Genomic DNA, 24391 nt, shown 5'->3' on the forward strand with positions numbered 1-24391 from the left:
GTGACCGCCGGCGGCACGTGCCCCGTGCAGTTCTACCCGTGGCTATGATCGTGAACTTGAATGAAGAAAGGCTGAATGAATCCGCGGTTAGCGTAGTAGCAGCAGCACATGTCGGTTGTCACCCCTCGCATGCGAAGCCCCGCCCCGATCGGGTGTGAGCTTTCCATCGACAAGTGTCTGTCTGAGCGTCTGCGGAGGGATCCACCGACCAAGTCCCTAACTGAATGACTACTGGCCGTCTGGCTCAGTGAAAGACTGACTGGAGCGGTGACGAGTGGCGCCTTCGAGCGGCAGCCTGGGGAACTTGCAGTTCGGTGCGAGTACTCATGACCAGTTGAGCCCGAGCGCTGAACAGGAGCCCGCGGTTATCTTCTCTAGTGCTTTGTGCGAGCGAGCGAGCCACCGGTGAACGTATCGAACGACAGCCTAGACGACGGACGAGCAGTTGGTTGCTTCGACAAGCGGATACAATTACAGCGTACGGGAATAACCATCATGCGGAGATTAGTGAACTAGCCTTAAGCTCAATCAGGCAGGAGCCAGGAGAAGAATGCGAGGAAAATCGCTGTGCCTAGTGGTCCTGGCAGTGGCAGTGGCCCGCGGACAGGATAGCGCGAATTTTAATAAATGTGTACAGAGCTGCCAGCAGGTGAGTTGTTTTCTTAGGTTTGACGTCGAAGAGTGTAGCCAGAGAATCCCGGACTAAGGCTGGGGGTAAATCGAAATCCGGCTCATGCCTGCGCGGAATGGTCTCTCGAACGTCCCAGACCCTGTCTCTGGTGGAAAGTCCGGACGGCCGGCGCAGTTACCGGTCGAAGTACCATCAGGAAAGACTTGACATCACTTCGATTTTCGCAGTAATCTCGAAGTGTGCCTCCCTTCGGCTTTCCGAACGCATGGGCAGACGAGTATGGAATTCCTGGGAGAATCCCACACTGGATTCTGGAGAGATGACGGTTCAGGACTTATTTCCTCGATTTGGTTCCCTGCCGTTTCTTCTCTTTCACCGCCGCGATTCCATGCCGTTCCGGTCGGTCTCTAATCCCGCGATGTGAATTTTTTTGAGGCTTTCCGGTAATGAGGATTTGCCATTACATTATGTCCTCGATTAGAGTGTTGCTTCCTCGAGCATCGACGCTCGGTGGACGGACTCGATTGTCTGGAGACTGCGGATCCAATACAGAGAGCGGTGCATCGACGTCATCGCTTCGAGACAAACCGCAAGACCGCAGCCCGCTGCGGAGAAACGAGTTTTCTGGACGATTGAATCGGTACACTTCCTTGAGAAGCATTCGATTTCCGGGGAAAAGTATGGAAGTTGAAGCTGGGAAGATCGGATGATTATTCATCGATCACCGTCTATCGTCACATGGTGGTTATTGGGACATATTTATTTCTTCAACGAATGGTCATGTTGAAAATGCTTCGAGCTTCGAAATCGAGGCTCCATTTCCCCATCTATCTACTTATCAGTCGACGGATCGATGACGGCTGAGAAATCCTCAATCCCTGATCTTCGCGACACTGTGATTATTCGCTTCGATGCCCGTGCTTCCGGACATACTTCGATTTCGGAGGGTCCTTATTGCGCAAGTCGTGTCCTCCCAATCCACTGGACAAAGTATCGATCTCAAAGTCATAGCAAAGAGTTCTGATTTGGGCTCCATACCGGATCGAGTGAGGTGTTGGAGCTGGGTATGGCCTTCTGCCTGAATGAAGGTTCACGTTACTGTAGGACAATGATTGCTGACGCAACGATGGGCATGTATACGTCTCGTGAAGTGATGCTCGAATCGATTTTCCACTAAACTGGAAGAATCGTCGATCCCGAGAAGAAGACGACCCCTGCCTGATAAAGCAAACAGCGGCCCGGCGAAAACGTCGGGTGAAACCGAATCGCTCCGGGCTGCTGTTCTTTTCCGCCTTCCTCACCTTTTTGCGCTCTTTTGCCTCGATTGAAGAGATTTCGGATCTTGTGCATTCCTTGTCCCTAGTCATCGCGACTCATTTGTCGTGTTTCGCTGGGAGCGTGATGACCCTTCCTGTGGAGGATTGGTGATACGATATCGGTGATTTTCCTGGGTACACCGTCCTCTCTTTCTTATAAAGCTCGCTGCTCAAATTATTTAGGCTTCATAAATGAAAATGTCGAGGGCGATACACGGATTCTGACTTGGCTCGAATTCAGTGACAGTCACGAACGATCCGTAGATTCCAATTATTGCTGTCGTTAGCGTCATTGTTTTGAAGTGATTGACCAGCGAGGAACCGTCGGGATTCCGAATCGGTATTGGCAGGATCGGCGACAGTCAATGTTTATCGGAGAGCTTTTAGAGAATGGAGAGTCAATCTTCACTACCGCGTGCGACGCGCCGATGCAGTCGCTCTGTGTCTCCACCGGCATAATTCCGTGTGGTGCAATACAATACATCTTCTGGAGGGATTCGGAGCCGCGGGCACTTTTGAGAGCACGACGTAAAGTGCGGATGACGTCAAGGATTGAGTTTACCTTTAGCATAACACAACGGAGAGACAGCTCCTCTCGATAGATCTGCCTGAAGGTTTGAAGCTCCTCGGCATTCATTCCTCTCTCGACGTATCGTTGGGAGGGTGTCGGGCGCTGATTTTAGCGCTCTCATTCACAAATTTATTGTTTCGATACCGAAATGAGATTCTCCGATCCACGGCGATGATCTGTTCCCATCTGGCGCCCCTTGATTCGTCGGGCCCTGTGGTGAGCGTTTGACCTATCCGATCGTCGCCAAGAGGGTGTCATGCTGCATTTTCCATTGTTAGTTTCCTTGTTGATTTTTCCGGCTGAATTTCGGCGGCTAAACGAATCGACGGCGAGCGACATCGCATTGTGGTAACGACTCTTCACTAGCTCGCTCACTCGGCGTCCCCGCGATTCGCTTGAAGGAGTCTTTTGTCAACGACGTTCCGGTGAAGCTCCCCCACAGCATCGAGCGAGAGCCGGCGAACGCCGGGAAGTGCTGAGTAATTCGGAGGATATCCGATGGATCAAATGACATCCACGGCCCACGCTTTTCCGTCGGCTGCTGCCTTACGGCACGGCGACAAGCATGAGGTGTCTCCTCCGAAATTATTGAAGTTTGGCCACTTTCTGAGAGGTGCTCCGTTGAATCGAAATCGATGCGGAAATACTCGTCTGCAGTCCAATTCAACGGAGTCACCCAACGAAGTTGAATCGATGGAGGAAATTTCTGTTCTCTAGGGTTCTCGGCAGCGAAAGTCCCAAATCTCCAGAAGGATCGGAAAAATTTCGAGCGACGTGAAAGTTGTTTCGTGTTCGTTTTGGCTGTCGTTTTCATTCAAAGTTAACAGGACCCCATCCCGTGATTTGAAGTCTGTGCGTCACCGCTCCGATCCAGTACGGACGTTCAACGTAGCGTACAGTTCCGTTGGAGGTCCACCTGGCCGTGTTCCCACAACGCCCACAGGTGGCTTTGTAGTCCTGGCCCATGGCTCGCTCAGCGCTACGAGCGACTAGGCCGACTACGCTTCGTTGCGCAGAAATGATGTTCTACGGGGGCAAAGCCGTGGGAACACCGATGCACTGACTAGGTGTGTGTGTGTGTAGGAGAGTTGGAGCTCAGCACCAACTCCACATTGCATCGCTAACGGTTCATGTTGATGACGAGTACAGGTTGAATGCTCGCATCGATTTCGTCTCTTCTCGAAGAAAGTATTTTTCGACTCCACGCTACGATCTCTTAATTTGCTCTTCGGCCTTCTGGCTGGCAAGCTGGCTGGCTGACCGACCGGAGGACGAGTTTGAATCCCGTCCGCCTTATGCCATTCTCAGACAACACTCTGAACTTCTTGCATTGAGTTTTCTATGGGAATGAATAGTCTTCCGCTCTCCGCTGCTCTGTGACCGGCTCTGGTTCTTGTAGACTTCTGGCACCTGCTTCCGCTGAGCGAGAGCGAGCGAGCTCTCCGAGAAAAATACAAGCAGTCAGGCAGACTTACAGACGGATGGATGGACAGGCAGCTCTGGGTTCAGAGTTCGAGATCGTCGTCGTCGTACACAGCTTCCTCGGAAGCGGCAATGAGCTCTGTAAACCTGATCATGCGGTTGATCATCTGCGGAAAGCTATCGCTCTCACGGTGGAAGCGTAGATTGTCTGGATGGGCGTCGCGAGTCGCGACGTTTCTCTCCACGACTATCCTGCTCTGTACGGTAAACTCTGATCCGACCGACGTCGTTGAAATCATTCCGATTCTGTTGGCTCAAAAGTCGGAATAAGGCTTCTGATTGGTCGAACAACGTCGAATACATTCCGTACTCGGGGACTTCTGATTTTCTCAGTTCTGATGCATGACAGTCACCAAGCAACTGTCAACTGTTGGAAACTATTCTCCGCCGGGTGACTTTCCCAAGTGACGCTCGCTGTCCACGGACTGCCCGTGGATTAGGCGATCCTTACGGAAGCGAACGAATCAAGCGGGTAAAAAGTCCTAATTATCGCTTGAGCCCGGCGAGACGGAACTTCAGGTTAACGCCGGGCTCAAACAACCACCAGTCAGCTGTAGAGTAAAAACGTGCTGAGCAAACGTTTTTTACCGCAACGTTTTTCACATGTCCATGGGAAAATGCCTTTCGAAACGTATCCTCTGAATCTCCTTTGAGTAGACCGCGAGCGTGCGGCCGCGATGTGGAATATTTGGTGTAATGAGGTTTCTTGACTCCTCGAATAGATTTTAGTTTCGATTTCTCGTTGAGTCCGATCCTTCGCATTCGGGTCGATACAAACGGCAGTCAATCAGACCGATTCAGACCTCGCATCAGACAGAAAGATTGAGACTCATCTGGCAGAAAGAATCGATTAGGAAAAACCCGGAGCAGTGTTTTTCATACTATGACGGACTTATGAGAAGTGATTGTGAATGAGGGATATTTAAGGACGGTCCTCATGGGGACTGAAAATGCCCATCCTAGTGCGCTTGAAGCCTCGGTCTATCTGTCTGTGAGGTCTTCATGACGACTATTTATATTCGGGGTGGAGGTGTCGCCGCTCGAAATTTGTCAAACAAATATTTCAGCGCTCATCAAAAGCACCGACTATTTTCCTCACGGGAGGCGCCCTGCCTCAGCCCGCTCCGAGGTATATTCGGCCAGTGTTCTTCGTGCTCGCCGGACCCAGGTCTACTTTCGTGCACCTGACGATTCGATTGACGCATCGAGTGACAGCTACGGATAGATGCGATTGATAAAACGAAGACATTCCATAACGACGAAATGGATCTTTATTGCTCACATGAACGAGGCGAAAAGCCGTCGGCCGAAGCGATCGGTGATCTTCCGGTGGCTGAAATATTCGAAAGCAACTCTCCGTGAATCCGTTTGTTCGTTGACATGTCATAAAACGAACCGCCTCAATCAACGACGGCGCGGAGGAAACCCTGGTCGATATAGCGCTGCGCGGGCGCTTCGCGCTGCGAGGCCCACCTACCACGCTTGAGCCTCCTTCACTGTCCCTTGAGCGTGAATGCGTGCGTCATCTTCGTATGCTGATCGAACACCGGCATCCGATGGCTGATTTTTTGTTTCTGAAAACTCTCCAGGAGCGCAATGTGTCCTTGGCGCTGCTGACCGTTGACTTCCGTTGGAAGCCGCTCACCGGGATTTTCGCTCCAAGGTGGACTAAGATTACGATGAAGGCGAGGTCTCGGCCGTGGCTCCGGCTCGCGGCGCAGCCGAATGCGAGAGCATGTGGCTCGATTAGGAGACGAACGCCTTTCCGTAGAATGCGTCGCGTAGTCGTGAATTGTCATCTACCGAAGCGTCTCCCTTAAGCAGAAAACCGTCGTCGCTCTTGCTCACCTGTCCGATTGAAGCAAGCTCTGTCATCGCAAGCCCCAACCACGTAGAAATGGAAGTCATGCGATCAGAGTCTGAACTCCGGCGGGGGTCTTTGCGTCGAGCTGATTGGGTCCGACGTCGCTCAGAGGAAAATATGCCTGCATTCTCCAAGGGCGATCGCTTGAGGCCGAATGGGATCCCTCCTCGAGCCCTCCAAGGTGTTATGACGAGCACGGTAGAAGCTTCTATCAAACGACGGGGAAAAGGAGATCTTGAGCTGAGTCGAACTCATCCGAATCTACTTGCGATCTACTACTGACCAACTCACCGACCTCGATAGTTTTTTCTCGGATGTTAACTTTGGCCACTTCCCCGAAGTGGGCCTCCCGCGTCGAGCGAGAGGAAGACGGAAACTGAGTTAGTTTTTTTGCGGAGGACGTCACATTTTTAGTCTCTCCGACCATTGAATTTCTCGCTCTGCTTCTTCCTCGGCTCACTCCCTCTCAATTCGTTCCTCTGCTCTGTCGGAAAACAATATCCGGCCATTCCGCTGCTTCAGCCGCTCTTGTCTGCGAGCCGATCGCGGCTGTTGCTCTAATTACTGTTAATAGAGACTGATTCTCGCCGCTGAGCCGGCGGATGAGCAGCAGAAGGACCGACCGACGCTCGAGCGTATGCCGGCTAGGAAGCAAAACCCACTCGCTCAGTTAGTCTTTATACGCGGAGATCCGTTGTCGACAGACGTTCCGCTAACTAATGAACCGAACACATCGAACACTCTGTCGGTCTAACGGATCTGAGGTTCCGACGGAGAATCAATTCGGCAGTTAAGGACAAAATCGAGCGGACGTAGTCGCTGGGAGGTTTTGTCAATTGAAGGAATAGTCGATGCCATTAGGTAGCAAGTTGATCGGAACGATTCGTTGACACGTGAAAAAAATCGTTGGGACTGGAATCGGATGACGCCGTAGCTCAGCAATTCGAAGCTCCACCGCAGAACGCTCGATGAAGATCTCCCGTGAGATCGCGGTCTGGCGGTCGAACTTTTTTTGGCTTTGGACAATGTTTTGTCATTTTCTGCCGATCTGCGGTTTCCGTGAATCAGAGACCCAATGTTCGGAGCCTCTATTGGAGTGGAGCCGCGCGGAAATCTGACATCACGGCCAACTGTAACCCTTCAGGCAATCTCGAGACTCCCTACAGTCTCCACGAAGTCCGGACGCTTGAGAGCCGATGCCGGGCCTCGATGAAGGGCGGCTCGAGTACGGCAAAAAATTACCTTCCTATAGCTCAGTCGGTTAGAGGGGGATACAGTACTAATAGAGTGCACAGCTACATGACCCAACCGATAATGGCATGACCGACCGATTCTGTTGTTCTGAGATTAATGCTTAGTTTTCCTAAGCTGCGTCCGTAGGGGTCTCTCCCTTATTTCGCTCCGGAGATCGTAGGTAGCCGTCCATTCTCCATTCCGGGAGGGAGGGAGGGAGGGGAAACGAAAAAGTTGAGCCCCATAGGAAAACACACAGGAAAACTGAGAGAAAAGAAGATACCATCGGAGACAGTCCCGTTCGTAGCTACAACCGGACCGGGGTGAGAGTGAGTAGCGGCAGAAGTAGTTGATGGTTGGTCGCTTCGTCTCTGAAGAAATATGAGTGGGTGAGAAGCTGAAACGGCCCGGAAGGGGCGCAGATGGCCTGAAGTTTACCGGTAGGTCAGGATCTCAAGCGTTCAACAGACTGATGTATGTAGGTTTAGCTTGAGCTTCTCGCTCGCTCTTCCCGAGCTACGGATGAACGAAGCATACGACTCGTGTAACTTACGTCGTGCCGGGTTGGGAGCGTGAATTCCCGGCTGCTATCGATGACCAGGGAGCGTGCGAGAGTTGAGCGGAATTTGAAATCGGAATATGCCGTCCGGCGGATCAGTATTCTTTCCAATAATAGTTCCAGCCATCCACCGCGAATCGCTGACGTTCATTCGGCGCTTCCTCGGTGCGATTTCTAATTCAAAAAATTCCCCAGTTGGAAGTGGCGTCGGACGCTGTTCGCTTGAATATGAATTCGTCAACGACGGCACTGCTTGGGTGTCTATTGTGAATTGGATTTCTGGTCCGAAGCCTAGACTTCTCGCATCCGGTAAATTTTGCGGCGCATGGAGGGACTGACTGACCGACCAAGCGACCGGCAATCCAACCGACCGATCGTCCGTCCGGGCCGTTGTAGCTCAATGAAGCTCCATGGCCGTAGACTTGAAGCCGGCACCATAGATCCAGCTTTCGTGCGAGCAGATGGCGCTCATAGCAACAAGTGGGGCTGTCAGTCTGGGCTTAATGCTTGCTCGTTGGCTCGCTCCGTCACCCGCTCACCTTGTTCATTCATGAAGTGGGACAATCAACCGAGTCCGCGATGAGCATTCCGAGCAGCGATCTTGCGGGGCGCCGGGTTTTCCCCTTTCGGGATGAGGGATTTCTCCGATATCCTCCGGAAAACCTCTTCAAATGGGTGCATAAAAGATCGGATCCAGAATCAAGACCACTGTGATCGAGACGCCAGCCGAGCACCGAGCTCATTCATGTCGAATCGCGAGTATGTCCCGTGTTGTGGGTGTCTTGGCGACGGGTGGTCCCGAAAAAGTTGTCGCGCTCGATGAGCGATCCTCTAAGATCAATGAGCCGTTCGTGAAGACCTCGGAAACGTGCATGCACCACACATGGAGCCACGCGAACCCAAAGCACGGCTGGCAACCTGGGTAATGGGTGTTTATTGGTGCGCGATCTCGCTCTGAAGAAAAACTCCTGGTATAAGTACTCCGGTCTGCTTCATCTGCTGCCCATGTCTGAAAGACAGTCCAAGAGACAGGACCAGCTGTGGGGGAGTCACAGAGAATAGCCAGGCGAGCCAGAAGAAAGCCTAGAACGAAAGCATATGTGAAGCCAGATGGAGGATCCCTGGCGCTCCAGAGAGACCGAATGATTGAACCGCCTGGATTCCCTGAGGCAGGATCAGCGATCTACTGGAGGGTACCTTCTACTCAGCAGAGAATAAGAGTCACCGTTCTTCGTCGAGCCGCCTTTCCTCGGTTCGCGCAAAAACTGGAAAATTCTACGACGCGGCTCGGAAAGGTGTTATAAGCTTGAGCAAAGAGAAAAAAGATCCGTCAAATTTCGATTATATCCGACGGAACAGTAGAAACAGGTCAGCGCAATGCTCCGCTGCAGGAACGAGAACTTAGATGCGAAGGATTAATTTTTACGCACGAAAACCATCGCTTTTCACAATGCGCAAGTTGATTTTTCGTCCACTTTCTTCCATTCACTATACGGAAACGATTCGCGATATGGAGCGAGAAACAACAGAATCGATAGGAAGACTTCTGTCCATCGCGCTCCGTTGGAACGTCGCGCTCAGGTTAACCCCACCGGGTCCGCGGTTTCATGAGCTGGTGTTCTGGGAAAAATAAAAAGATATACTCATGAAACACTCGAGAGATTCCACGGGAAGCACATGAATTGGGTATTTCTTCTCCCGGCTTTAAAGAGCCAAAATAGGCTTTCGACGCCCCGAATACGATCGACGTGTTCATGACCTCCGAATGGCTCAGTCAGTCGTGATAGCTTGTGTGTCTGATAGTCTTTTTTGTGCATCCTCTCCGAGCTTGGTGAATGGCGAAGAGGGTGCGACCTGAACGGAAGTCTTAATGTGCGAAAAAACTGGCGCGAATAAGAATCCATGAGTGTTCCGAGAATAAACAGCTTGAAGACAGCAAGCTGCTCGAATCATTTGGATCAGAGTTTCGACGATGACACTCAGTAAGATGGATTGAAACTTCCGTTTCCTGATTCCCATTGTCCATGAAATCATCGACCGAGCCGCAGGTTGATTGATTCTTGCCGCTCACGAATCAAAGGTTGATTAATTGGGATAGATGCGCAGTCCCGCGTCTCGAAATTAGGGGGCTGAAAGAAAATAATTATTCTCGGTCGACTCTTTCCTAGGCTCATTAACGCTGTGTTCACCAAATTGTTGGAGTTTGCGGATAGATATCAGAGAACGACAAGGCTGGAGATCCGGTTGATTCATTATAGCCAACTCCGTAGAGAGCGCGATGAGCATGAGGCGCCTCCTCGAACGTTACAAACTAGATGTCTCCGCTCCACCGAGCTTGTCTACAAGCCTCCCTCGTCATAACACTCGTGGGTTAGGGAGAACGATTTCCAACATCATGTCAGAATAATGATAATCGTGAAATTAATGATGAATGATCAATTCTAGGCCAACAACGAGGAGCTCAACGAAGTCTGCGACAAGGAATGTCAAAGCAGTGTGAGTAGTTTTTTCTTTCGCCACGATTCCTCTCGCGTAAACGAGATCTAGACCCCCAATTTTTCTAGCTAAAATCCAAACACGGCACCGCTCCCGACGATTACTTGTGCGTTCCCTTCATCAGCGCCCGCGGTCTCGGTGTTTACACGAATACTTTGTCACCACCGTGACCGTGGCGCTTTGTCCGTTTAGAGATCTGTGGCTTCTCCTTAAGTACCGTCACTCGCGGAACGTCCGAGAAGAGCAGCAAACTCTTGTTTCTGACCAGAGCCGTTTGACGGGAACGCCGCGATCACAAATTGACGCCCTCTCAATTTATTTCGAGCTGTCTCACCCATTTAATTCTAATGATAGCAATTTAGATAGCGGGCGTTTTGTTTCCCCGCTCATAAGGGCGCCCACAAGGCTCCATCTCTGAATCGAGATCCTCGGGGTGACTCCAATGTTGAATGATGATGCAGTGGCAGCATTCCCGTATCTTGGTCTGAGCGCTAGATCGAGGGCTCGTCGGATAGTTGTGATTCCGCTTCTTTCCACGAAATTTCATCTCACGAATATTACTCTGCTTTCAGTGCACAGAAGGATGCCAATCTTGGCGGAAAGCTCTGGGCAGCGACTGCGCAGCAGTCTGCGCGGTGAGTTGACCGATGGGAGTGAATTCCATCGAAATGAATGGTCGTCGTGGGAATGAGACGGCTTTTCTCATATCCCGTCTTCCCCGTCTTCGATGCTCCCCGGACGAGGTTGACCTTTTTCTAGCGTCTGGTTTCGGTAGCGCTCCGCTAACACGCTGTTCCGTCTGTGTCGCGGCTCACTTATAAGTCGCGCTCGCTCAGGGGAATAATTTCCGGGTTCCCTGAATATTCCCGTCTGCTTCGAGGGGGACAAACAGTCTCATTCGAGAAGTTCATATCTCCCGAATGGATCTCCCGAGCTCCGTAATTCAGCATAGCGCCATGGACCTTGTTCGAAGCGGCTGGTTCGCAAGCGATAGAGAAATGAGCCAGGCAACGGTGATCGGCTCGATATGACTTTTTCCAAAATATTTTTTTTGAGAAAGAGGAATCAACCGAGAATCTATCGCTCACAAGCGGAGAACAGCCTTACGTGCTCCACGGCTGCAGAAGATCACGAGAGCGTCAAAAGGCTTCTGTGGCGCGTCCTGAGTCAGCAGCTTGCTTGCAGTCTAGTCGTTTTTTTATCGGGCTTCTCGTAAACCGATCGAAGAAACGAAATCTAGCCAACTTGCAGTGACCGGTCAACGCTCGACGACGTTAGAGTATCATCGCCGCCGTTGAAATTCTTTCTAAATGAAGCGAACGGCACGCTCTGACCTCGCGTTTATACATCCATGCTGCTCACGGCATTGATTTTCTGTTGGCTGCACTTGCAGGAATCGTCGAGTCCAACGGGCGTACCTCAGTGTGTCCAAGGCTGCCAGAAAGGTCTGGACTCTTATTTGCGCAATCTTGCCGGCGACCCTTCAAAACACCCTCGAGTGGAATGGCGGCGGGCGCGCAAACCGGGCAACGTCGTTTTCCGTGTGGATGTGAGGGATCTACCGACAGTGATGTTCCGAGTACAGTACAAGGTGTCCACAAAAGACTGGGAATACTACAACGCTGGTCAAGAGTTCAACTTGACATCGAGAAGCGAATCGTTTGAGCTGTCTGGCTTCAAGCCTTACTCAGAATATCAGGTGGGTGATCCGAAAATCCTCATTCGACTAGAGGCGTCCGCAGTTTCATTTGATTCACCCGGGAGACTGGAGATTTCGGTGAATCCACTCGGGATGATTTCGCTCACAATTGCTGAACAAATCGCAGTTTCGACTTGCGTGGACCGTATCCACCCAGTTCGAGTCGTTATTCACTGTCGCATCGACGGTGAAAACTTCGGAGTTTGGACCGCCGCAGGGCGCACCTCAAAAAGTTACGTGCGCTCTCACCACGCACAATCAAGTGGCAGTTTCCTGGAGACCCCCCGCATATCCTGCCAGCGCACAGATTTCTTATTTGCTCGAAACTCGAGACGACCAAGGAAATCCACCTCTAGTTCATGTAAGTTCGACATTGTCTCTGATAAGCACGCGGGTCCGATTTCGGATCGCCTCAGGTGGATTCAGCGTGTTTTGTTCCTCCAGGAATTGACGACAAATTCTTCAGACGATCAAATCGTAGGATATGTGTTCCGAGCTCTCGAACCGAGCAGGAAATACCGCGTGCAAGTGCAAGCCTCGAACAGGCATGGCAAAAGTGAAATGGCGTTCTGCGAGGTCAAGACAGCCGAGCCCGAGTTGAACGTAGACGAGGGTCAAGCCTTCGCCGCTAGCGGGAGACATTTATACAAGTTCGTGCTCGGGAAAGCCTCGGGTTGGGGTGATGTGGTCTTCACCCTCCCCGATGACGATTCAGTCATCACCGGAATCGCCAGCAATCTCCAGTCGAGGATACTCTACATCTCGGATGGCAAGCGAGTCTACGTCGTCGACATGGATAGGACGGATTTGAGCCTGATCCCGAAAGTTCTCCCGATCGACGCCGGCAGGCCCTCGCTGCTTTCGTACGACTGGCTGAATAAACGTTTGTTCCTGTTCGAAGAGATGTCCTGGCAGATCAGGTCGTGTAACATCGAAAGGGACTTCCGATGCACTTCTGTGGTTCATGGTTTCGACAAAATGTCGTCCCCGACGAAAGTGATCGTCGATCCTTACAACGGCTTTCTGTTCTGGATGAATGACGATCCCGTAACGGCAGAGAACGTGGTGTACAGGGCGGATCTCATACTCGCCGAAGAAGATAATGCACTCCACTGGCGGAAAGCTGAGGAGGTTCACCGCGCGAAAAATATTCGTTCGTTTGAAATCGACTTCGTGCGGTTCCGCCTATACGCTCTCGACATCGGCACCGAAAGTATCTATTCGATGGACATTGACTGTGAGTATTGGTTTAGTCCGCACAGGATTCTGACTGTCGCTCGCACTCGTCCCGGTACCCTGAAACTGAGGCGTATCCAAATTACAGCCGGAAAGAACATTGAAAACGTGCGCAATCAATGGAGTTTCTACGGCAATGCCTCGGATATGGTTTATGCCAACGATCATTTCCACCTAGCAACGTCCGATGGCTTCTACGAGGAGACGAGAGCTGCCAACGACAGAACATATGCTACTTACAGCCGTTGCAATAATCATACCGTTTTCCGGCTCGCTGTCGTCGACCACAGAAGCGCCCAGCCTGTCCCCTCACCGGTGAGTCAATCAAAACTAACCCTCCACATGATACAATAGCTTTCCCTATTCCCGATCCCAGAACAAACTGAGGACGAGACACGCATGTTTACCGAGACTCTAATCTTCCAATCGATCGTCTCCAAATTCTACCCCCTCGGGATCATAGAGCGTAAATTTATAGTATGACCCGGAGCATCGTTGAACTCGATCCCGAATTAAATGATTTCAACCTTTGACAGGCGACACCGGTGGAGAACGTCCGAGCTCTATTTTCTGTGGACTCTGTCAGAGTACTTTGGGATGCTCCACATCCGTTCAAATGGCAAGGTCGAGGTGTTTTCCAGAAATTCCTCTACGCCGTGGACGTAACCGAGCTACTCTCGGGTAAACAGTTCGAACCCGAGGGAAACTTCAAGAACCGGCAAGCGACAATCAAAGCCCTCAAAAGCAATACTCTGTACAGCATCAAGGTCCGAGCGTACAATCATCTGGGCGCTCCCGGTCCCGAATCCGCCCCTTTCGTCGGAAGGACTTTCTCAGAGAGTCCTCTTCAACTTGCTTGGAGTCTTACGGGGAGCGAACGCACTGTTGTCGCATCTGACGTCATGGGAGACCATGTCTCACAGTTGGTCAGTCCGCGACTCGTCCAGGATAGCGATGTGAACGGTAAGATGACGAGGAATCAGAGATATCACGTAGACTTCTCGCTGAAAGCTGGCTAACCTCTAGAAAAACCACAACGACAGCGATCGCGTGGTACGAGAACACTCTATTCCTGGGACGCAACCGGTCCAGTTTGATCCGTGTGGACTTCAACCAGGGATCGAGCTCTGAAATTCCCAGCGTGACGGGCGTCACTTGCATGGCCATCGAACGCTACGCGCAGAAAATCTATTGGGGATCACTCGATAAGAGAGCGGTGAGTTCCTCGATCAAACGAATCTGGAGATTCGAGGCTCGACTCGGCATTCTGTCTCAAGACGACTCGTCTTCCGCCCTCAGATCTTCAGATGCAATTTCGACGGTTCTCATATCGAGAGGGTCGTGCAAAACTTCGTACCACATTCCATTGCGGTGGATAGCGCCCGCGGATTTTTGGTCTGGGCCGATCAGTACGGCGTTTACACCTCGAAACTCAGCGGCGAGTCGCTGAGGGTCATCTATCAGAATCACGTAAACAGCGGTCGACTCGGTGAGCGGGGAAAAAACGATGATGACTAGTATTCTATGTAGTTTATGTCCTACTTCAATTGGCTCAGGCGACGATCCATTCCCCGCTCGACCTGGTTGTGAGGTTCGAAATTCTTTTAGTGCAAGGGGTTGCTTATGATTCGAAGCTGGGAGTAGCCTACTGGACTAGCAGAAGCATCGAAGGCGTTCATGTGAGATCTGACCGATTGATGGAAGAGAAATATCCTCTGCCACCGGCTGTCCCGCTCCTGGACAGCTCACTGTGAGTGATTTCCTCGGGATAGAATCTCAGAGTGATTAGGTGGATGTGAGAAAATCGTCGCCCACGCTCACGGATTCACGTCACCCACAGGAAAGGCCCTGCGATGTATCTGGATGGTCGTCTCCTCTGGTTCGACGGACGCTTGCAACCGGTGGTCACGCTGCCGAACGGGAGCTATCCAGCTCATTTTGATTTCCAGAGCTCCAGCAGAAGAAACACTCGACAGCACGAGGACTTCACAGAGACTTTGGCTGTAGCTCAGCAGATCCGCCAGAATAATAAAATGATGGTGATTCCGAGAAACATCGATGTGAACGAAATCAAAGTAAGTGACGTTGGCTACCCTTGCTTCCACTGGTTCCGACCTAGTCGAGGTGATCTGTTGCTGATACTGGGTATGTTTCTCTGTCAGGTTCGAGGCTCTTGGCAAAACTTCACAATTTACTGGCCGAAAGAACAGTCCACGCAAGTGGACGTCTTCTACAAGTTGCGAATCAGTGCTTGCGAGGAGAACCAGTCTCAGTGTTGCTCGATGCAATTGGCCAAGCCCGTACACATATTGACCAATGAGCGGTTCCTCTTCACTGGTAGTCTGCGACCCTACACAAAACTTGCGATCTCGCTGCAAGCCTACACCCATTGGGCTAGTACCGAGAGCGTCTGCCGAGAAGTGCGCTCGCCCGAAAGCATCCCGACAGCTCCTCAGAATCCCAAAGTCTTCATTGCGCACAGAACCACTTTCCCTCCCTCGAATGACTCGAGTCCCGAGGCTGAGTTCCGCTGGTCTGAGCCCGAGCATCCCAATGGAAAGATTCTGGGATACGTTCTGAACTGCTGGTACCAGAATAATGGAACGGGCGAGATCAGCGTGTGGAAGGATCGCAGAGTGGTCGGACAATCATTCAGCATCACGAGCTTGGTTCCAAATAGCACATACTTCTTCAAAGTGAGTAGACATCGGAGAAGGAGGGGGAACACGGTTGATGAAGCAATGTACTCGTCCTCGTGCATGTACTCGGGGATATGCTGGATAATGTTCGGTGGAAAAATTTCAGGTGAGCGCTTTCACTTCGGCGGGAGAAGGGCCTGCGTCGCCCCCTTTATCGATCAACAGCGATGAAGAGCAGCCTGTTCCGCGACTGATCGTCGTAGATCGTCACTCCGTACAAGTGAGCGATGTGGATAATGGAAATGTCACTCTAGTCTCCAACAAGGTTAAGAATCCGGTCGGCATCGCCTACTTGGATAAAACAGTTTTCTGGCTGGAACAGAATGGCCCAATTATGGCTTCGGACATGGATGGAAGCAATATTACGGTGGTAAGTTGGAATAGTGACGAAGATACTTTCGAGTGTGTCAGTCGAATCGGTCCCGAGAAGTTCGGAATCCGCGTCCAGAGTAGAATCTATTAAATATAGAATAGAATCAATTATAATCGATGACTTCCGAAATCCCTCAATCTCAGATCCACAGCCCTAAGAAAACTGGAACATGCCTAACAATCGACTGGGTCGCTCGTAAGCTGTATTGGGCGGAATACGACGTTGACGCATCGGTCTCGAAAATTTCCGCGCTCGATCTGGGGAACGGGAAAAGCGTCACAACTATCCTCGAGCTGCCGAAACAGCACGTGAACTCGCTGGAAGCAGATCCTTTCACCAGGTGAGGCATCCGGAATGTCATGAATGGGATCAAATTTTTAAGGCAAACGGGAATACAGATGGAATCCGGGGATTCGCGTGGGGGATGATTCGGGAGAGCCACTAAGAATAGTGACGATTTTCAGCACATTAATCTACACGATTTCGAGAACTCCGAGGGAAGCTGCTGCAATCATGCTCGCCTCGATCGACGGCTCCAATCAGAGACCCCTGTTTCCACCGAGGCGTCGTCGCGCTTCGAATTGCCAATGCTCAGCCAGGGCTCTGAAAGCTTCGGTTGTGGCGCTGGACCCCAAGTCGAAGAAAGCTCCGGGCTACGTTTACTTCGCGGACGCTGAGACCGGTGAGTATCGTATGATATCGATCCCAGTGCTGACTGCGACGTGATAAAAAACTCATGCTGGAGAGCTTCCCGCAGGAAATATTTGGAGCGCCGATCTTCACGGCTGTGCATGCACCCTCGTGGCGAATGCGAGCCTCGTCGAAGGTCTCCCTCCAGACTACATAACTGTGGACAAGCAGCGAGTCTACTGGAGTCAACAAGGCCGCGAGGAGGTGTTCAGTCTGCTCAAGGAGAGTTCCGAGATCGGGAGTGCGAAAATCGCTCACGGGGTTCGTAACATACGAGCGCTCAATCAACAGAGATACCCGGGTGAGTCCGAACGAAATGAGCCAATGAAGAGCCCATCGTGCTTTAATTCTGCTGCCACGCAGCTGAACGTGTTGGCGCTCTTCAGATTCGTCATGCATGGAGATCGGAGCTCCAACGACAGCCCCTGCGTTGGTGATCGACAAGTCCGCTTCACTACAAGTCGAGGTGTTCCCTCCAGACATTGCGGAGCATTGCTCGAATATTTCGAGACCGACGATCCGTTACGTACTGGTGTACAAAAGAACAGGCTGTTTGTCTTCTGCTGAAATCTGCCAACAAAAGAAGGTGAGATATTTCTTGAAGATATTCACTTCTTGGGATTATAGAGCTCGTCTTCGGCCGACGATGGGTTTCGTTTTATTTATCACATACATCATTCTCTCGATGCCTCAGTAAATCAATGATGTCAATCCGTTTTTGTATAATCTATAGAAAGCTCCATGGATTGATGCCAAAATTTGGCAGGTTTGACCTTAGCTATGCATCGACCGCTCCCAGCAGATATACAGATAGCGTGGAATGTTAAAAGATTCATGCTAGAAGATTCATTCATAGTGAGAACCGAGGAATGCTAAGGGTACAAGGAGAATACGATAGGCGATATTCCACTCCCTCTTGGAAGATTCTCCTCAGCTATGTAAGAGCTCCATGTTCCTTCTATACTGAAGGATATTGCCGTGCCCATGGGTCTCGCAAGGGACTATGAATTTTCCTGAGACGAGACAGACAGTTGTAGGTCGTTGAGGAACTCGTGATTCGAAGAAATATTTGATCAGTCGGATCCGGAGGGACGTATGCTGTTCCTTGGTCCAACGATGACTAGAGTAATCCTGGCTGGACGAGACCTGATTGCGGTGTTCATCACAGCAACTTCCGAACTCCCCATTCTCAGAGGCTAAACTTAGTCCGCTCGCTGAGCCTTCGCCCTCTCCTCCTCGTCGAGCCTACCGCAATCCTTCGCTGCTTCAACCATTTGGAGGAGAGCCAAGACACTCTTGAACACACCGAGTGGGAATGTGATGTATACGCACAACCTCCAAAATCCCACCGGACCGATGCTCACTCCCTCGATAAAATGCAGCATGTAGAGAGACATGTAGAAAACCTCGTTGGCTACGCACATCGTGAAAAGAACCGGTTTTGAAGTGTAGTAAATATGGAGCAGCCAGTTGCCTTGTACATCCTTATGGGAAGTCTTTCCCTTCATCAAAGATACCTGCGAAAAATCGGAGGAGAGTCAGCACAGCTTCTTTCGGTGGATTTCCGAGGGGCTCGAGAGATTTTGTTTGATGCTGAAGGCATGGAATTCATGTGGGAGTCGGCGGACGGAAACCATTGCGCGGACTCGGCAATTTCGGCGAGCCAACCCACCTGTGTGTGCAGCCAATGGGACGCGATGTCGATGGCCATGCTCAGCTGGAACCAAAACATGTACTTGGGATAGAAGTGGCTCAAGGTAACGAGGAGGCACATCGTTCCACAGCGGTCTGTCAGTTGATCGAGCAAAGCGCCAAACTTGGTGCTCTGATTGAAGTACCGCGCGGCATGACCGTCCCAGGCATCGAGGAATGCCGAGAGCATATAACACCAGAAGGCTCTTGAGTAGTCGAACGGCATGAAGTAGAACGACAGCAACGCCAAAATTATCCTCCCGTAGCCGATCATGTTCGGGATGAACAGGAAAATGTTTTCCGACGCCATGATTGAGAAGTAACAACTGCGCACAGATTTTCACCGCGCTCCACCGGACCAGCGACACGATAGCCCCGGAACGCTGCTAACGATCCCTATCCCGGAGTTGGCACGGAACAGTGACCACTCCGGCTTTGTGACGGCCCGCTTGCCTCTGTCGTTGTCGTAGAGAGGAATTCTAGGTTGCGGAGAAGGATTCGACGGATGCACAACAACACTGGCGACGCCAACAACGACAACAAGCTTCGGCGGGTGTGACAAGCGCAGAGCTAGCAGACGCTCCGCGAGTTCGCTATTCGCTATACGGCCACCGACGATGCCCTTCCCACCGGCTCCCTCTCCATCATGAATCATGACCACCCGTCCATCGGAATTCTCTCCGCGAGAGACTCTCCCTATCACCGTATTCAAAATGCTCCCGCGAAGTTTGCCGAAGACTCCGTCGGCGGTGCCCTGCGAGATCAGTCCTGGCGATTTTCCTCGATTGAATCATAGCCAATGAGCTACCCTTCTCACGTTCAACACTGAGAAAACATTAAATTGCTACGGACAGGCATCAATGTTCCTCGGACACGATCGAATTCCAATTTCTCTCTGCCTCAATATCCTCGGATTAATTTGGTCCAAATCGACAATATCGCAATGATCTCGAATTCCCTAACAGTTCACCACCGACTCTGCCACTCCGGTCATCGAGGGGTTGACACCGAACACCAATTATACCGTCACCTACTCGTACATTGATCCCTACACCCAGGCCCTTCACGGACCGTCTTCGCCATCGATTTTCTCGACAGATGACGGAGGTGGGTAAATTATGAAATTGCATGCTCGATTCTCGCGCACGTTCGACGGAACTCGAGAACGCAAGCGAAAATGTTTTCCATCCGCAGCGCCGGAACCTGTCAAGAATCTGAAGGCGGTCCCTCTGACTCCGTCTTCCATCGGGATCCGTTGGGCGACCGAGTCGAGTCGCACGAAACGACCCCCTCAGTTCGAGCTCCGCTATAGCGAGGTGAATTCTACTCATCCCCATAACGTGACCGTGATTCCGAATAAGAGATTCGGCACCGACTTCAGCAGGACAATCGAAGACCTCAAATGGAACACCACCTACAGATTCGAGGTGAGCAGAAGTGAAGCTCCAGAAGGAGTCCGCCGAATGCTATCATCAGCGATTCTGTCCATAAGCTCAGCGATGCGAATACCCTTGACAACGCCTACATCCTTGCCTCGAAGGTCATCGCGATCAACTCCGACAAACCGGGAATGCGAAGCGGGCCGAGTACAGTTCTGGGGAGAACCTTCGAATCGCCCTCGGACCTCAGGGCGGTGAATGTCTCATCTCGCCAGATGGAGCTGAAGTGGAAATCCGGAAAACAAGGTCAATCTCGGCACAGTTTGGAGTATTCTCTCGATGGGGTGAAATGGGACCACGTCAGAGACAACCGATCATCCCAAGACACCAGACCGGACCACGAGCACATTTTCAGGATCAGTGATCTCCAGCCCAATCAGAAGTATTGGTGCGTATTGACTCCCCCACAACGAGTGTTAAAAATTTCAGGTCTTCGACGATGCCCGGACTGAGCTTGAACCAAATTTTCGTTCCCGCAGGTTCCGACTCCACATATCGTATCTCAGCTCAGAAGGCGCGGTAATGAATCACTTCGTGTGGCCTCCTGTGGACAGTGGGAAATCTTTCGTTTTCCACACCTTGGAAGAAGCCCCGAGTCCTCCCGGATCGCCAACTTTCCAAGTGAACTCCAATTTGTCGTGGGAAAGCCCTGAACAGCCGAACGGGAACGGCCCGCTGCACTATGAACTCCAGTATAGGTGAGCTGCGTCTGATAGCGCGCGTGATGGGAACAGATGGAAGATCGTGTGCATACTTCAGACTTTCTGAGCGTCGATTCTGAGCCGGTCCTGAACTTTTCCTCCGCAGGACTGTCGACAATCATACGACCTCAGCGTGGGCTGAGCTCTACAGGGGGCCGAACAATCATTTCCAGGGCAGTGGGTTATCTCTGGAGAAACTCTACGAATTCCGCGTGAGGGCCTCCAACTCTGCCGGTCACTCAGCTTGGTCTCAGAGCGATTCGCTGCGTATTCCCGACGTACCGGTCGCTTACTCGAAGGATCAGCCAAGCTTCGAATCGATTGTGACGGTCGTCTTCGTCTGCGTTCTCCTGCTGATAGTTTCGGGAGCAATTGTAATTCATAAGCTGCTGCAACCAAAGACGAAAACGACGAATCCAGATATCGGCCTAGTCAGGATAGACCGCTTCCCGGTTTGCCAGAACTTCGTTCATCAACACAACGAGCTATACTTCTGGTGAGCTCACCGGCTTCATTTCGGAGTTTTCCACAGTAACAAGATCGATCCATCGCTCCGAAAGCGAATTACGGTCTGAGTACAAATGAAGAGCATTTCATCCCACCCCGCAGCGGAGTCACACTCTCGGACCCCGAGCTCTCGTCGTTACCCATGATCCAGCGAGATCAGATCCGCTTGACGAAATTTCTCGGATCGGGAGCGTTCGGCGAAGTATTTGAAGGAGTGCTATACGGAGATACTGCGCAGAAAATCGCAGTAAAAACTCTGAGGAAAGGCGCCGGAGAAATGGAGAAGCACGAGTTCCTCAAAGAGGCCAAACTCATGAGCAATTTCCGGCACCCGCACATTCTCCAACTCCTGGGCATCTCGTTCGATGACGATATGAGCTTCATAGTGATGGAGCTTATGGACGGCGGCGACCTACTCTCCGTTCTCAGGAATTGTCGCAACAAGGTGAGGGCCCTCATCTGCTTTTTTTGCAGTTTTATATTCCCTACTGATAAATAGAACGCACTTGTGGTGCCGAGTTGATCAAGCCTGCTTTCCGTCACAGGGTGAACCGAGCCTGTCGCTGGAAGACCTCATCGGCATCTGCGTCGATATAGCGAAAGGCTGCAAGTACCTGGAAGAAATGAGATTCGTGCATCGCGATTTGGCTGCTCGCAACTGTTTGGTTTCCACCGACGGAGACAGGCGAGTCGTGAAGATAGGCGACTTCGGCTTGGCGAGAGATGTTTACAAGAGCGACTACTACAGAAAAGAAGGCGAAGGTCTTCTGCCGGTCAGGTAGGTCTTTCATGCGGGCTCGACGCGGAATCGATTGCTTCCCGGCACCCGTGATTAGGTCCAGACCCGAATTCCCGTCGACTCGGTCCTTCCCTTCCGGGAGACCTTCCGCCCCAGGATTGTCTCTGGAAAGAACGCTTCCATTTCCAGATGGATGGCACCCGAAGCCCTGGTGGACGGTGTCTTCACCAACTGCTCCGACGTATGGGCCTTCGGCGTCCTAATGTGGGAAGTGATGTCCCTCGGTCATCAGCCCTACCAAGCCATGAGCAATTACGACGTCCTGAACTTTGTTCGCGGCGGCGGCTTGCTCGCGTGTACTGTCGGATGTCCGGCTGAGATGTACGAGCTCATGTTGTGCTGCTGGAGATACAACCCAGAGGAGCGACCGAAGTTCTATCATATCGTTGCGTCGCTGGAGAACTTGGTCAATGCGGCGAATTCGTTGACCGTGTACATGCCTCCCACGCAGCAGAACTACATTATACCGTCAGGACAGCAAAACAAGCCTCTCGGTGAGTCTACGTTTCCCAGCTCTCCACCTCGTGGAGTTTGCTGTATTCCTCAACGTTCAATCTCATCGACGGGATCTCTGAGCAGATATTTTCCGGGATAGATCCGGGAGGAGTGAAGGGTTCGCTTCGTGAATAGATATTAAGGGAATTTCTAATGTGTGCGCTCAGAGTCTCCTCGTCTCACCTCGGTTCCACTATTGAGCATCGGAATCGACAACTTCGCGTACGAGCCGTCTTCGGTGACGTCGTCCGCAAGCTCGGTGCTATCTTTCCCGCCCGGATTGTCGAGCTACTCTCGAGCTCGCTCTCTGGATACCATAACGGAGGTGGATGACGTGAGAAAGATTTATAGCCAGCGTTACGCATGGCTCGATCACAACGTCGTCACGTCCGCTTTAGTCAAAAGCGACGAGATGGAGAAGACAGCAAAACTTCAACGGGTTCTCGAGGAAGAATCCAAGTCATCGTCGTGTTCTGATTTGAGTGCAATCAATTCGGACGAATCGAAAGGTACTAGAGATCGGAGGCGCACTCCGAGAGCACAAGACTCACCAGCAGCGCACGCATTACTTTTCTCACAATCTTTCGAATCACCGGATCGAGTCGGTCTTTTCCCCAATAATTTCCAAACTGTGAGTCCGAGCGGCTATTAAGCTCGTGAGAACGGAAAAAAACAGTGGTTGAGGGCGCACGTCGAATACAGGACCCATCGAGCTCTGCATTCCGTTGGAGGAGATGGCTCATCGAAAGATATGTGTATGATGACCGATATTCCAGTGATGGGGAAAGTCGTTGGCTCTACTCGAGGGCTGTGAAAATCGATCGATTGTGAGGCAAAAGGGCTCCGCCGCACTCTATGCACTCGTTCGATCACAATATTTCGAAAGCACTCTTCCAAGACGCACAGCTCAGCTATCCGATCGGAGCCGAATTTCCCGCAACGTAACTCGAAATTCGACACCTGCTGCTTCAACTGGAAGCTGTTCGCTCGCAAGTTTCCGCACCCCCTACTGCTCTCTCCCGCCTATTTTAGATATCTGGGTCTAATGGTAAATTTCATCGCAGAGCTTTCAACGCTGAGGAGAACGAAAAGGCCAGCATCCCTCGAGTTTCTCGGTGCCTCCTCAGACGACTCCAAGGATATTACTGTTCAACGGGCCTCCTTGGCCACGGCCGTCGACGATGAGCCCAATAAGCGATACTTGACTCTTCTGCCGTCGGAGCAAAATCCCACGGATATCAACGGATACCAGGTGAGCGGAGGATGACTTACTCATACTCACATACTTTCGAAAGATGCTATCGGATATACTAGAAGCCCCGCATCAAGACCGCGGACATCACTTGAGGACATCCCATGATTCGGATTTCAGGTCCCGCTGTCCTGTGGTCCACCTGAAACTCGCATGGTTGTGGCGAGGAATCTTCAGCGTCCGAAGTCTGTTCCTTCATTGGACGTTCTCTCGACGAAGAATTACCACCCCATCGCCCAATACCAGACACCGAACTCTGTCCACAACCACACATATCAGAAATTCCGCCCGCCGCCGCATTACGCTCATCCAAATGTCTACATTCCCACTGCGTCGTGGTGTTAGCGGGTGAGAATGCTGAGAAGAGAGCGGATACGCCGCACCCGATGTTGGGATCTCTCGCCAAAAACTCGAGCGCTGGGGGCGCATATTCTCAATGTAAACAATGAGGAACAATCAAAAGGAAGTCAGTCATGTTAGTCATTCGCGAGCCACCGTTGCCGGACGTCAACCGCCATGCGTCGTGGTCCACCGTTCGAAAAGCACCCGGATCCGAGAGGAAAGGGACACGACTCATCGGCATGAATTTCCGGACAGAGGATGGATGATTTCTACCGAATCAATTCTGGCACGCCTGTGCTCGTAAAACGAATCTAT

At 51.5% G+C, this 24391-nt stretch overlaps 3 protein-coding genes across 3 annotated transcripts; 2 read left to right on the forward strand and 1 right to left on the reverse strand.

Annotated features, from left to right (window-relative positions):
* The first annotated feature begins 550 nt into the window (after window positions 1-550).
* On the forward strand, window positions 551-23528 carry sev (receptor protein-tyrosine kinase sevenless). The gene is made up of 27 exons (XM_029113182.1): window positions 551-649; window positions 10102-10152; window positions 10725-10787; window positions 11979-12212; window positions 12296-13088; window positions 13176-13402; window positions 13624-14050; window positions 14131-14303; window positions 14387-14576; window positions 14696-14837; window positions 14928-15162; window positions 15250-15783; window positions 15893-16156; window positions 16303-16499; window positions 16624-16841; window positions 16917-17150; window positions 17236-17440; window positions 19515-19648; window positions 19736-19968; window positions 20082-20368; window positions 20460-20678; window positions 20788-21177; window positions 21291-21639; window positions 21734-21966; window positions 22117-22481; window positions 22650-22991; window positions 23515-23528. The coding sequence occupies exons 1-27, from the start codon at window positions 551-553 to the stop codon at window positions 23526-23528; spliced, it is 6852 nt and encodes a 2283-aa protein (XP_028969015.1).
* On the reverse strand, window positions 17454-19105 carry Pis (phosphatidylinositol synthase). The gene is made up of 2 exons (XM_003738971.2): window positions 18522-19105; window positions 17454-18366 (listed from the first exon to the last, which is right to left on the reverse strand). The coding sequence occupies exons 1-2, from the start codon at window positions 18849-18851 to the stop codon at window positions 18052-18054; spliced, it is 645 nt and encodes a 214-aa protein (XP_003739019.1). The 5' UTR covers window positions 18852-19105; the 3' UTR covers window positions 17454-18051.
* Window positions 23429-24311, forward strand: LOC100898246 (uncharacterized). Its single transcript, XM_003738972.2, has 2 exons — window positions 23429-23734; window positions 23855-24311. Exons 1-2 carry the CDS (start codon window positions 23528-23530, stop codon window positions 24077-24079), a joined length of 432 nt encoding a protein of 143 aa, XP_003739020.1. The 5' UTR covers window positions 23429-23527; the 3' UTR covers window positions 24080-24311.
* The last annotated feature ends 80 nt before the right edge of the window (window positions 24312-24391 follow it).

This window comes from Galendromus occidentalis, unplaced genomic scaffold (genome assembly GCF_000255335.2).
Source record: "Galendromus occidentalis unplaced genomic scaffold, Mocc_1.1 scf7180000076381, whole genome shotgun sequence".
NCBI lineage: Eukaryota > Metazoa > Arthropoda > Arachnida > Mesostigmata > Phytoseiidae > Galendromus > Galendromus occidentalis.

Bases quoted from the DNA above. Each gene is read 5' to 3' on its own strand.
- sev (XM_029113182.1), top strand. From the start codon at position 551: ATGCGAGGAAAATCGCTGTGCCTAGTGGTCCTGGCAGTGGCAGTGGCC. The intron at 10,788-11,978 runs GTGAGTTGACCG...AACAAATCGCAG, and splicing joins ACTGCGCAGCAGTCTGCGCG to TTTCGACTTGCGTGGACCGT. The intron at 20,679-20,787 runs GTGAGCTGCGTC...TTTCCTCCGCAG, and splicing joins CACTATGAACTCCAGTATAG to GACTGTCGACAATCATACGA.
- Pis (XM_003738971.2), bottom strand. From the start codon at position 18,851: ATGGCGTCGGAAAACATTTTCCTGTTCATCCCGAACATGATCGGCTAC. The intron at 18,367-18,521 runs GTGGGTTGGCTC...GATTTTTCGCAG, and splicing joins CCCATTGGCTGCACACACAG to GTATCTTTGATGAAGGGAAA.
- LOC100898246 (XM_003738972.2), top strand. From the start codon at position 23,528: ATGGTAAATTTCATCGCAGAGCTTTCAACGCTGAGGAGAACGAAAAGG. The intron at 23,735-23,854 runs GTGAGCGGAGGA...TTCGGATTTCAG, and splicing joins CGGATATCAACGGATACCAG to GTCCCGCTGTCCTGTGGTCC.